The 13,319-nt window shown below is 40.9% G+C and overlaps 3 protein-coding genes and 1 pseudogene across 4 annotated transcripts in view; 3 read left to right on the top strand and 1 right to left on the bottom strand.

Moving 5' to 3' along the window:
- Positions 1–13,319, top strand: part of LOC135339652 (serine/threonine-protein phosphatase 6 regulatory ankyrin repeat subunit B-like) — a gene marked incomplete in the record, with an annotated part of 1,209,744 nt that overhangs the window by 761,221 nt on the left and 435,204 nt on the right.
- LOC135339686 (E3 ubiquitin-protein ligase DTX1-like) lies at positions 9–2,856 on the top strand. Its single transcript, XM_064535919.1, has 6 exons — positions 9–235; positions 382–1,070; positions 1,149–1,313; positions 2,014–2,172; positions 2,302–2,373; positions 2,478–2,856. The coding sequence occupies exons 1-6, from the start codon at positions 49–51 to the stop codon at positions 2,760–2,762; spliced, it is 1,557 nt and encodes a 518-aa protein (XP_064391989.1). The 5' UTR covers positions 9–48; the 3' UTR covers positions 2,763–2,856.
- Positions 3,316–7,437, top strand: LOC135339667 (uncharacterized; annotated as a pseudogene).
- Positions 7,663–11,251, bottom strand: LOC135339719 (uncharacterized). Of its 2 annotated transcripts, none has more exons than XM_064535965.1 (5): positions 10,895–11,251; positions 9,096–9,237; positions 8,787–8,995; positions 8,411–8,558; positions 7,663–8,295 (listed from the first exon to the last, which is right to left on the bottom strand). In XM_064535965.1, the coding sequence occupies exons 1-5, from the start codon at positions 11,039–11,041 to the stop codon at positions 7,772–7,774; spliced, it is 1,170 nt and encodes a 389-aa protein (XP_064392035.1). In that variant the 5' UTR covers positions 11,042–11,251; the 3' UTR covers positions 7,663–7,771. The 2 variants fall into 2 exon arrangements, with proteins under 2 accessions (XP_064392035.1, XP_064392036.1); XM_064535966.1 differs by having other exon boundaries at positions 8,796–8,995.

Raw genomic sequence — 13,319 nt, 5'->3', positions numbered from 1 at the left:
CAAATCAGCAGCTGTGTTGTCAAGAGGGCTGATCATAATTAATTATCTATGGCCACCTCTTCTCTCTTGTCTTGTGTGTGCTGGGAATGGCGGCGTGACGATGGCGGCTTCTCTCCATACCCTCCAGATATATCCAACACTATAGAGGGGGCCAGTGCCAGAGGACAGACCACTGTGTCCCTGCCCAGCTACACTGTGGATATCGGAAAATTGTTGCAGCGCAGTGCCTCCTCAGGTGGAGAGTTATAAACACTAATATAAACACTAATAGATTCGTAGTAGGCTTTAGACTAACATCTGTACGTGTATGCATATGTGCATGCGGTTAACCTCTATACTACATTGCATTCAGTTTCAATCACTGCATCTCCTCCCCCTCAGGGCACAGTCGAGCTATTCGTAGGACAACGCTGCAGCTGTACAGTAGACAATCAACGGCTGCCTACTGGACGTGGGAGGCACAACCATCACAATTCGTTCCTTATGAAACGAAAACCTCTATCATCATTGAAGAAGCTCACTTAAGCAGATTGACTTCCATCAACCTGTTTGGTACAGCTGTGGCACTGCCCTACACAATAGACTTTCATAGAATGGAACAAACTCGTCATTCGTACAACACCAAGCGTAAGATCCGTCGATGTCCACTCACCACGGGAACAGTACAGTATCTGCTAGCACTACCCCTCACCTCTCTATCAGTGCTATCCCCCACCTCTCACTGTACAATGGTTACACGCTCTATAACCACACCCACATCCTCTTTCGGGAATTCCACTGGAGCAGTAATGTACACGGGAACAACTGCTAAATCTCCAAAAAAATCTGGAGCCAGAAAAAATACGAAGGTGTCTTTAACCTCTACGAAGGCTGCTGTTAAAAGTGCAACCGCTACTACCAAGATCCCTGGAACTGTTAATAAGATAAAGAAAAGTGGAAAAGCTCCGAGTTCTAAGAAAGCACGTGGGAGTGTTGTGGGTGTGGCTAGAGGACGGAGTGTACTAGGATTAGATGATCGGTTCAGTGACTATGTGAGGGTGGTGGATTGGGTGAAGCACGAAAAGGATGAGGTATGTTGATATTGGTGACACTTTAAATGGTGGCAAGTGCGATACTTACTGCCCTCCCCCCCTCCTCCTCATACACAGCCGTGCCCAATCTGTATGAACAATCTGACTGAGGCCCCTGGGTTTGAGGACGATACTACCCCCTCCATTTCGCTACCCCCCCTCGATGTCTGTAAGCTACGAAAGTGTGGTCATATGCTTCATCGACCCTGTCTACTCATGTACATCAAGAGCACTGGCACTCGGGTACACTAGTAATCATTAACCTGCGGCCAGCGGGTTGTAGCACATGTAGTCGTTTGGTTTGTCTGTCTGTCTGTCTGTCTGTCTGTCTGTCTGTCTGTCTGTTCTGAGCCTGCTTACCTGGATGCCGTAGCGCTGCGTTTACGTTTACAGCATGTATAATACACAGCATGTTATTAGTTTTCATATTTTTAGGTAAAGCTTCGTCGTCGAATAAAAGCAAGCAAACGCGGCCTTTATTCAAGGCTTATTTGTTGTTATTGCTTTGTAAAGCTTCTTTGCAGGATAGCCTTATAAGACTCCAGGCTTCTGTGATTCTAGTCCACAATGTATGTCTCATGTACCACTAAAACTCTGTTCTCAATGACAATGTTTCAGGATGCTTCCAGTTTTATTTGATCGATACTGAGTTGCTGTGTTAGACAGCATACATACTACATACACTGCATTTATTGCTTCTGCATGGTTATACATGTCACCAGCCGAGGATTTACACTTTAGTGCTTTAGTTTACATCAGCGATTGCGTTTAGGCCCAAATTGTCCATTTTCTGGAAAAAAACGTGGCCGTAAGTGGGAGTTTTTTCTAAATCAGGCCTGTTTTCGGAGCTAACTTTGACAATAGTAACTTTTGTTAAGAACGTGAATAAAAGATGCAAAGAATAGTCCTTTGATAGTGCTACAATATGGTACTATCCCTACAGTCTGGGTTCCAATGCCCCACGTGTAAGAAGTCGTACGGAATCAGGACTGGAGATATGCCCTCAGGGACGATGAATGTTTCTACGAGACCATTCTCTCTGCCAGGGCACGAGGGCTTCAGCACTATTGAGATCACATACAACTTTAAAGCTGGAGTGCAAGTGAGTATCAGTTTTTGTCATAATTATGGCCCCTAAACATTTTTTCATTTTTAAACGGCCCGAGTGTGTGTACACACGGATCTGTAGGTACAGTAGATCTCATTACTACATACACACATGTGTACACAGAATGGCAGAAGATATCGAGTGAATGGTTTCCCCAGGACATGCTATCTCCCTGACTCACCTAAAGGACAAAAGGTGTTATTGTCATACATGTATCTCTTTTTTAAGAGCCACTGAATAATTAAGAGATAGCCTTGTTTTTCTTAACTTTAATTAGTGATTATCTTTCTCTTACACAGGTGTTAGCACTACTACGTATTGCCTGGGAACGCAAGCTGACGTTTACTATAGGGACCAGCGTTACCACAGGTGCTACTGACACACTGGTATGGAACGAAATACATCACAAGACAGAGACTAATAACTACGGTGGCCATGGTTACCCGGACCCAAACTACCTGGACAATGTTATGCTGGAACTGGCAGCTCAAGGTGTGGAGGGGGAGGGCAGTGAGTGTGTGGAGGAGTGTGGGAGTGAGGACGAACCTTTCGTGATATCCTCAGACAGTGATGACGAACTATAACACTCAATAGATTGTCTAAAACGTACTGCTCAATTTTGTTCTCTACTTTATGTGATTGATTTATTATGAATATAGCTACCTTTAAGAAAACAGAGTTTTAGGGCTGCCCACTTTGATTTACTGCCCGTCTCAGCTGAGCTACCTATTATATACGGGTCCGGGTAGTAATTTTAGCGTTCTGTTCAAAGTTATTATGGACCTTTCATGCAGATTAATTATCTGTCAAGGTAAAATCCCAAAACAGATAGCCTATTAGTATAGCTAACTGATTGTACAGCAGACCTATTTATAATAGTTGAAAAATTTCACTGACAAGATCAAGGAAAGCACTTAATTCAGAGCTGCCACAACGTCTGGAATATTGTCCTTTATACAACGCTAGCAGAGGTGGTGACCTCTAATGGGCTTCCCTACCATGTACCACTGGAACCACTAACACTTGACCTTACCATAGATAGTAAAGGAAAGAAGGGGGGTCTGACCTGTTTCCTTTACTATCTATGACCTTACCTAATTATAGATGGGCGTGCCCGTCCCCAGCCAGGGGGTTCGCATGGTTAGCACTGGATAATAGTAGTCTTAAGGTCAGCATGTAAGCTGCAAAGCATGCAGTAGTGACTATTGACTATAGTCTATACCGAGTTTAATCTAAAGTAGCGAGATCTTTTATCTATGTGGTGCACTGAGCTCTCAGGTAGATCTAGATCTAGATCTATATATTCTATAGCTAGCTAGCTAGCTAGCTGGCCGGCCATGAGCAAGAGAAGGATAAGTGTGAAGCCTAAGTCTCAATCTATCTCCTACTTTGAAGTATCTCCTTCAAAACGTCGTGCTGTGCATAAAAAGTCTCTCTCTTTGTCTGCTGTGCCAGAATCCTCTTCTGTTAATTCTTCCAGCAGTACTAGGTTCCTCTCCAGTGATAAAAATGAAGCTGAAGAAGTAGATGTACATGGAGCGAGCAGGCCTACTGATGTTATCAGTGGCGACTCTCCAGATGTATTAATCAGTAGTGAGTGGTATGATCATGATCCAGAGAGCTCGGGGCAGGATGACACCACTTTTCCAGACACGGTGAGCTCAAGTGCTTATGAGAAGCGACAGCAGAAGGCTGCTGACAACTGGGCTGAAGTGCGTGTCCAGTTGCTACGTGCCAGTGTAGAAACCGGAATTCCTTCCCCTTGTTCTGTGTGTGCCGAGTGTGAAGAACCCGCTGTTGCAATTTGCCGGGATTGTGGACCACAGGCATACTACTGTGCCAACCATGTGGACTCAGTACACTCTCTGACAAATATTTTTCATCGACCTTTTCTCTGGAAAGTATGCACTAATCAAACATACTGCTGTACATTTGTGATTATTAAATGCATGCGATCTGATTTTACAGAATGGAATGCTTCACCCATACTATTTCAAGCAGTCGAGAACCTTTCCAGCACTTCATTGTTGCTGTACAACTTACATAAAAGAAGTTGTTTGTCTTGATCCTAAAGGTATTTGTTTAACTACACTGATATAGCCTGTGTCTAAGAATCCAATGACTTACAGGTTTCCAGCATTGTGTGTGCGTAACCTTCTGCAAGTGTGAGCCTGAGGCTGTTACTCTTGTGCGGCATAATATGTGGCCAGCGACACCAGCAACTCCCACCCTAGCATTTCATCAGGATCTGCTACTATGGATGGAGTCACTTTTGCTGGAAGGGTGTATTGGTGTCGATGCTTTTTGTCGTTCTCTTGAATACAAAATTGGAAGAGATATCAGCAAACAAGTATGTGAATTTGATGTCGGTTATAATTATACATTAATTGTTGCGCACTGATGAGGTGTACATGTTGCATGCGTCAGCAATCGCTTGAGGTACACACTTTTAATTGTCAGTTGTTTTAATCTGTTTATTCTTCTATAGCTCCGGAAGATCTATCCTGTCATGATTGATGCATTTGAAGAATATAGGTAGGGTATATTAATTGTGAAAGAACATAATACGACATATTCACATTAACATTCAGGTTCAACAGATATCAACTCGACTGTCTTCTATTTTTGTCTCCTGACTTGAACACTACAGCTATCTGCCCTGCCTGTCCTCAGGTTTGTGGTTTTGTTATAGCAATTAGACTCTGGCAGCCTATACTTACCTTTTACCTGCAGAGCAATGGAACTCAAATTATATCCATGGATGGTGTATTTGGACTATGTCGGAAAAAGTCTGCTGGTGTTAGTGTTCAACCACCACTTCTCTGGTGTATTCTTTGAGGAACAGCAAGCAGTAGATGAGTTTGTTGCTGATTATGATACATTTGGCCAGATAATCGACAAGGTAAGGTTTTAGCGTTATACTTAATTGGTCAAGTGTGAAAACCTGCGCTATACAATTTGGATGTAATTAAATAGACTTTTAGCACATTTCACTCAGTTAATTTTATCCTGGCATTAGGGGTGTCATGAGTTCCTCGCTGGAGACACTTTGCGCTCCAAATCAAGGTACGCAGCTCTAGATGAAACTGCCGTGTTTGGAAGCATCTGTCGTCATGAGTTTCCCCAGAGATTTCTGAATATGAAGCATGGAGAAAGGTATGTACATAAAATTAAGGTTTTCAAAAAGAGCATACATGGTGCATTGTTAAAAATTAAGGTATTCTGTATCTTAATTATCTAGACTAGCATATCCTGTGTACCTGCTAAAGAAGGCACACCAAAACAAGGATGACAAGTGTCTGTTGTTACTGTATGATATTGCCTGCTTACTCGAAACTCATCTGAAGGTTTGTGTCTCAATAGTCAGATCTAATCTTAATTAGTATGCACTCATATTTGATTACTTCTCCAGAATCGTGGACATCTTGACATGTTAGAAAAGACAACATTAGGAGTGCCAATTTTTCATGTCTATGGGCATTGTGCATTCTGTCAGGTAAGAAGAAAGATGCCAAAGCTGTGTGTTAATAACTTACTGTTGTATTATACATGTAGCTGACATATTCACCTAGAGTCCTAATTGGATGCAGACTTACTGATGGTGAAGCTATGGAGAGACTGTGGTCATATCTAAGAAGATTTGCTAAATCCACCAAAGAAATGCGACCATCTCATCGCATTGATGTCCTTACCTCAGCTCTATTACATTATGCATCAAGAGTACGTCTTAATCTAGGTTTGTTTTTTGTTAGGGCTACCTTAATATTAGCTCTCAGCACTAGTTGGTATGCACCTATGTATGCTTTGCATAAAGGAAAAAAAAGTGCTAACTCTTGTATACGTAGGGGCATTGTTAGTCAAAAGGCTAAAGAACGCCCAAAACACTCAACATAGTGCAACAGAGGACTTATCAAAGCTAATCAATGAGTCAAATGGTTAGACGTAGTCAAGAATAAAGTTTGTGAATTTTGTGCACTTTTATATTGCACCTTCAGGTACACTGACGGAGTCATCAGCTGAACAATTGCAGAAACAACAACACGGGCTGTTCGCAAGGAGTCAAACTGATCTGAGTGAGCATTAATCATCAGATGATTGTATCAAAATTGTGATGACACTTTGACTGGTTTCGGGCAACGTCACAAAACCTTTCAGAACATCCTTCACATTGCTCGCGAGCATAGGTTTTTAATATCTACCAAAGCGAGATACGCTGGTAAGAATGTTAGTCAGCACAATCATGTAATTATATAAATAATAGTTATGATTTAGAAGCCCAAAGAGCTGGTTGTATAGTATCCCGAACGTAGTGAGGGTTCTACTAGCCCTGAGGGCTTCTAAATTATGTGGAAACTTCCTAAACAGCTAGTGTCTAAGCATTAATTTTAGATCATTTTTTATTATAGCAACCATGATTCTCTAGCCAATCAGATTTGGATCTACATGATTTTCTAAGTTGGATAGAACACTACCTTTAGCCAATCAGATTGTAGTATGTATGCATGCTAACATGATCTATGTACTTTGTTACAGATGGTCAATCGATTGCTGCACGCCTTGCAAAGAAGATATCATCAAGTACGAGTACGCTGAAACGAACAGTGAGCAGATTTAATGGTATGCGGCATGATCAATTTGAAGGAGTAGCATACCATCTGCCAGCCAATTTGAATTGGGAGACAGTTTCCAATTTGGAAGAATTGTCTACGTTGGAGGTCGCGTCGGCTGGAAATTGTACCATTCCCATCCATTTGTGGATAAAAGTTGTGAGAGCGTGTAATATGAAGGAAAGGGCAACGGAAGAAGTGAAGATGATAATGGAAGAAATTATTACTGTTGCCAACAACCTGAAATACGAGCATTCCGTAATAAGTCGTCATATACAGGATATCGCCACATCTGATAGTCTGTCTCTGTTTCAGAAAGGTTGCCTTAACCTTTTGCACCGAAGATTATTACTTTGCGAATCTTATTTAATTACGTTTTCCAGAACAGTTAACCAGTATCATACTGTAGAGATACCTGATACGAGCTTATTAGGCCCAGATGGTTCATTTTTTTACAATTGTCAAATTCATGAACATGATTACCCTTCCGTTACTGATATTATTTGTACAGACAGTAGTAGTGATGATGATTCTGACGTGGACAATTGAACACTTATCTTTTTTTATGTACTTTAATTAATAATTTATTAATCACACTTTAATTAATTAGCTATAGGCAGTCGTTATTTAAACATCAATGCCTTTTATAAATTGAAGTCAAGGCTATTATAAGTCAACCGCGCGCATGCATAATTATAAAGTGACAACATTATATGAATATGAACTGCATATAGTTTTGACAATTATATATATAGTCCTAAACTCGGACATAAATTATTATCTATGTCATACATACAATTGTAACATACATATAATTATATACGTACATACAAACAATAATAACGTAATCTTACTTACGTATACAGTACACAAGATAGAGAGAATATAGAATCGCGAATAAAATGGAAGGAAACCTTTACCATTCCTATTACAATTGTATATACAATAATTATAACAATTATCATAGTAGTTTTATAGTCAGCTGGTTATTTACGTTTGCGATTAGTTCTTGTATGAAGTGGGGAGACATCAGCTACGTTTGATATCATACTGCTCGGCCATTCCACGATGATCCCTGTGCTCAATTTATTTTCCCCAAAAGCATCTTCAAACCAAGCTTCAGCACCAACTTGTACAACATCCACAACGGAAAGCGGTTCACAATCTTTTTGGCAAGGACAACCATGAATGGTTTTATGTACACCAGGAAGCACTGTACCTGTCGCAACAATACTTCCATCTCTGCCTTTCATAAAAATCGTACTGACGGTATCAGTGTTAGAAATAGCTTGATTGGACAAGATTCCAGAAGGTGCTGCTTTGGTTGTAGTTTTAGTGGTTGATTTCTTCACAGTGGAAATAACAGCTTTGGATGTAGTAGATGAGGTGGTGTTGATTGGGTTTGCGTTTGTTGAGGTAACATTGAATGAGCTGGAATTTATATTGAGACTGGTTGTACTTGACGAGGCTGCAGTGGCTGGGGTAGCAAATTGTTTCTTGGACAGGTCATCTGTAGTAATAATTAGAGAAACGAGGTGTACAGTTTGTCGTGCACACAAAGCAATCAGTTTTACATAATCAAATAATTAATGGTATCTACATTACATTTACTTATAAAGCCTTACCATACAGAAAGTAGGAGCTGAAGGATGACAGGATTGCAGGGTGAGATTGAAGAAATTTTTTCCCATCTGTGGTTCCCACACTTAAAACCTTTTTATCAACAAACATCATTGTAGCCATCTCACAACCAAGTGATTGCAGCAGATTGGCCTGTATAAGTGCACAAGGTAAATATAGCCACATGTTAGGGTTTAGTGTGTTGTCTACATTATAGGCATTATATCATTTATAAGCCCGCCTCATAGTAAAAGTAATTATTTCCTTAGCTCGCATAAATTGGACCTGTCGCAACATCATAATAATTATGTTCACAAAATTAATTTTAGGTGATAAGATACAATATTATATGTGCCGTCTACGTGCACATACAGTACTCACAACACCTACATCTCCCTGATGTCTCTTAGCAACCCGAACAATGAGCTGCCTCTTCTTTTCCGGCGTTAGTTCCTCCTCATCCTCCTCCTCATTGCTACCCTCAATATCGTTTGCTACTGCATTGTACTTTTCCTTATCAGCAGTGCTGATTTTTCTCCAAGCTTGTGCCATCAATTTTGATTTATTTGAGAGAGTCTTCCCTTTGAGATCTAATATAATCGTGCATTTGCTGAATAGTGAGTGAATACACAACTTTATATACGGCATGCATGTCATTAAAATAAACGATCCACCATAAAATCTACGTACCTTGTTGTTTGTGAAACTCTTTACTGAAGACATTAAAGCCAGAGGCCTGCCTTAATTTCCTACGTGTGGACAGCTTTTTAGTTCTAGCACGAGGAACAGTGTCACAATGAGAGCTGGTGTGCCGTTTCTTGTTTATCCAATACTGCATGTATGCATGTGCGTATTTAGTTTTGGTAGTGTGTATGTTGCTGTACGCACACACACACACACACACACACACACACACACATGTACACACATGTACACACACACACACACACATGCGCGCACACACGCACGCACACACACACACACACATGCATGCGCGCACGCACGCACACACACACACGCGCACACACACACACACGCACGCGCACACGCACACGCACACACACACACGCACGCACGCACGCACGCACACACACACACACACACACACACACACACACACACACACACACACACACACACACACACACACACACACACACACACACACACACACACACTAATTAATGATCCCAGACTAAATAATTGGACAAAGCTAAAGCCATCTCATGTGTAACCAATACCGACTGCATGTACATGTTACAAATACTACTACCAATTAAAGTCCATATAATACTAAGGCAGTGTGTATACACGTAACCAATATTGACTGCAATCAATGCTACTACCAAGTAGTAGCTACATGTGTCAGGCTACAGCCTAAAAGTAACCAATGCTTGACTACAATCAATACTGCTAGTCTTTACAGCAGGTGATGTGTACAGGGTGAACTGTGAAAATATCTGTACCTTAATTAGCTGCAAGGGCTGATAAAGAGAAGAGGGCATGCAACTCACTATTAGTTTAATGTGCGAGCAAAACTGCATTCTATAGCTATCTGCACATGTACTTTACACAAAATCAGAAGTAGTTTGTACTTTTCCAGTAAATTCCACCGCTCATGCACTTACAGTTTTTGCTCGCAAGCTGTTGCATGCCCTCTTCTATTTATTAACCCTTGATAATAAACTATGTTGACTCTACGATCAATATACTGGTAATTTACTCAACTCTCACGCAAATGCTAGTAGAAAGGCAGAGGTAAAACGCAATTAACTGGTCACTTGACCAAAATTGCTGTCCAAAGCGCAATGCTTACTTGGCAATTTTTTAGGATCTTTTTTGGACATAAGCAGACGGTAAGAGATGTAGAGAGTATTTGTATAGCTAATTGTATATAGGGGCTAGACGAAGTTTAATTACAAATGCATGTATTTGATGACAGCTTGTTAGTGACAATGTACATTTTTGACGTATAGGTATCAGATATGGACCGCATACCTAAAAAGAAGTCTAAGGCGTCCAAGGTAAAGCCACAAGCAAGCTCAAGACTCCTTAAAAAGTCGACATAACTGTTACAACTTATCCCGATCTTCAACCTTTCCTATAAATATGATTGTGCTAATCCTATACACAATTACTTTCTACATATACAAAATTTAATACTCTCTACATCTCTAAGTGACTGCTTATGTTCAAAAAAGATCCTAAAACAGTTTAGCAGAATGCGCATATATGCCAAGAAAGCATTGCGCTTTCTGCAATTTTGGTCACGTGACGTCAGTCTACAAGGTAACTAACCAGTTGACTATGATCAATACTGTTACTAAGCAACGTACATACAGACTAGCCGACTAGCAATGTGCACACAGTGACTAGCCTGACTATATCATACTGAGTATAGAGCATATCGCATATAGCACGACCAGACTCAATTTTAGAGACTGCATGTATACATCATCCTGATACCAATGTTGACAGGTCAATCTCACGTTTATAGTATTTAATGTCAAGCCAGTCGCAGTAGCAGCAGCTTGTCGAGCATTCAGAGTGTTCTGTCCACAACTGTGCATCCCTTCTTCAAATTTCCTCACAAGAAATTCTCTCTGGGATATTGTGATCACTGTTCGGGAAGTCATGATTCTACTGATCACTAGCACTACTCTCCACCTTGTACCAACCAGCTGCGTTGTCCAGTCCAGTGAGTAGTGCAGTGCAGTGCAAACCGTGTGCTGTGGTATATCTTGAGTTCATAGGTCAAGTGATCTGACTATAACCAGCCTTGACTACATGCAGTGCCAATGCTGACCATAAGACTACTATTAACCAGTGCTGACCCATGCGAATGGGGTGCCCCAGCCATAAAATTTATGGCTGGGGACAGGCACGCCCATCTAACCTAATTAAGGCATTGTAGGTTAGGTTTAATACTGTACTAAGTCTACTTCTACTAGTTTTTAGACTGTTTTTAGACCTTCTTACTTTTAAGAATGGCTGGAATTGATTATGAAACTCTGGGGCTAGGTAGAGGAGTCAACGTCACTGATACTCACATGTGGAAAAACAAAAGTTCTTTTGTAGTGAGAAAGATATCCGATACGAACATTATCAAAACTGAAGAGAGTGGTATGTTTGAGAAATATGAGAAAGTGGTGTCGACAATTTCACAAGAGCAGCAGAAGATTCGACTCTTGCTGGACGATCCGAGTAGCCAGATCAAGATTGGAATGGACGCACAACAAACAAAGTGTGACCTCACGCATGAGAATTGCTGGGACGAAAATCAAGACAAGAACAATATCTTTTTGCACTACTTTCGGTGATTTGCCACCATATGTTCAGACTGACAAGCCACATGCACAATATAAGCACAATGAGGAAGATAATTTTTTCGAATTGAAATTTTGCTTATGGATCCTCGATCGAATCAGAAGCAGAGAGTCAACCAAAGCCGGTGTTGAAGAAGCTGATACGGAAATAGCAAAACCCGGTGTTAAGGAAGCTGATATGAAAATAGCAAAAGCGGTCAAGGAAATTTTCAGGCACTATGATACATGTAGCATAGAGCAACGAAAAGAGATTTCCAATGACTGTGAAGTGTTTGTTCGAGATCTAGGAATTACTCATTATGTCAGCTCTATAGAACTGGGTGCCATGAAGTACAGTGCAGCCACAATCAGTTCCAGGGAAAGAAAGTTGGGGGGAGGGGCTGCGGTCGGAGCAGGGAAATATGTGGAGGGTGGTCTGTCCGGATTCACCGAGAAGCTATGGTTTCAAAGCCATAAAGAAGAGAGATCGATTGGCAAGATCAATGATGATGGAACCGTCACAAGGTCGAAGGAAAATGAGGCTGTCATTGGATTCCAGATTAAACCGATTTATAACCTGACACCTATCCCTTACCTGCAACCTGCACTACAAAATGCAGTGAAAGAGTACATACAGCGGAAGGCGGATCCAACTGGTGAGATAATTATAACAATTATACCCTATAGTCTGTTGCAAAATATCAGAGATACAGCTACGCTAGAGATAGCAAAGTACGATTTATTAACATAATTTGCATTGCACAAAAAGCATAAATAATGAGACTGAACTAAGCTGCAGTTCTAGAAGCTTATTATAGCACAAAACAGTAAAGCTAAAAATAGCTGTCTATTCTAGTGTACACCTTAACACCTATACAGTTTAGTCTATAACATTACACTGTTCTTGTTCTACCATGTTTAATCAAGTTCTAACAAGATCCAACATAGTCTTCATGTTAGTTCATTGGCAGTACATTAGCTACATAATAATTATACTCCATCCACAGAGGGGCCTTTCCTTATCTCCTGCATTATGCCTAAAGAAGCTGACACTGAACATACCCCTGCTGAAAATGAAGAAACAAATACCGTTGATGATAATGTGAGAGAAACCGATCAAGGAGGTATTATAACTTCCGACGCTCAAGAAGATATAGCAGGGGAAACAGATGACACTCAAGGAGATCGCACACAAACTAAAGAAACGGATAAATACAGAAAGGAGATAGATGTTTACTGGTGTGTGAGTAAAAACAACAACACTGTGTATGGTACAACTAGTCCAGAAGATGCATCTCCATTCCACATCATTCCAACTGGAGACTCAAAATATCCCTCTGAGTTCTTCGTTGTGCATTGGCAAGGGAATCGATCGCGACTGACAAACATAAATGACCCCGTAGTGAGATCACGAACCAAAAAGACTAACCTACCACTCTATCTTACCACCAATACTGGACTCTTTGGTCAGAGTGAGGGTCCTTTACAGCTGAAGTCAACTGTTCTCACGAACCAAGCAAGATTCTGTCTTCACAGTCGAGTGCAATCTACATTTGTTTGTATGATGTGTCTGTCCACACCCGTTAGTCTGAGCGATTGGATTGAGGGA

The sequence above is a fragment of the Halichondria panicea genome, chromosome 8, assembly GCF_963675165.1.
Source record: "Halichondria panicea chromosome 8, odHalPani1.1, whole genome shotgun sequence".
Taxonomy (NCBI): Eukaryota; Metazoa; Porifera; class Demospongiae; order Suberitida; family Halichondriidae; genus Halichondria; species Halichondria panicea.
This window is presented reverse-complemented; position numbering and strand designations above follow the sequence as displayed.

Excerpts from the sequence above, each read along its gene's own strand:
- LOC135339686 (XM_064535919.1), top strand. The coding sequence starts at position 49 with ATGGCCACCTCTTCTCTCTTGTCTTGTGTGTGCTGGGAATGGCGGCGT. Across the intron at positions 2,173-2,301 it reads ACTTTAAAGCTGGAGTGCAA|AATGGCAGAAGATATCGAGT; the intron begins GTGAGTATCAGT and ends ATGTGTACACAG. Across the intron at positions 2,374-2,477 it reads ACTCACCTAAAGGACAAAAG|GTGTTAGCACTACTACGTAT; the intron begins GTGTTATTGTCA and ends TCTCTTACACAG.
- LOC135339719 (XM_064535965.1), bottom strand. The coding sequence starts at position 11,041 with ATGACTTCCCGAACAGTGATCACAATATCCCAGAGAGAATTTCTTGTG. Across the intron at positions 8,996-9,095 it reads AGAGTTTCACAAACAACAAG|ATCTCAAAGGGAAGACTCTC; the intron begins GTACGTAGATTT and ends CGATTATATTAG. Across the intron at positions 8,559-8,786 it reads ATCAGGGAGATGTAGGTGTT|GCCAATCTGCTGCAATCACT; the intron begins GTGAGTACTGTA and ends GCACTTATACAG.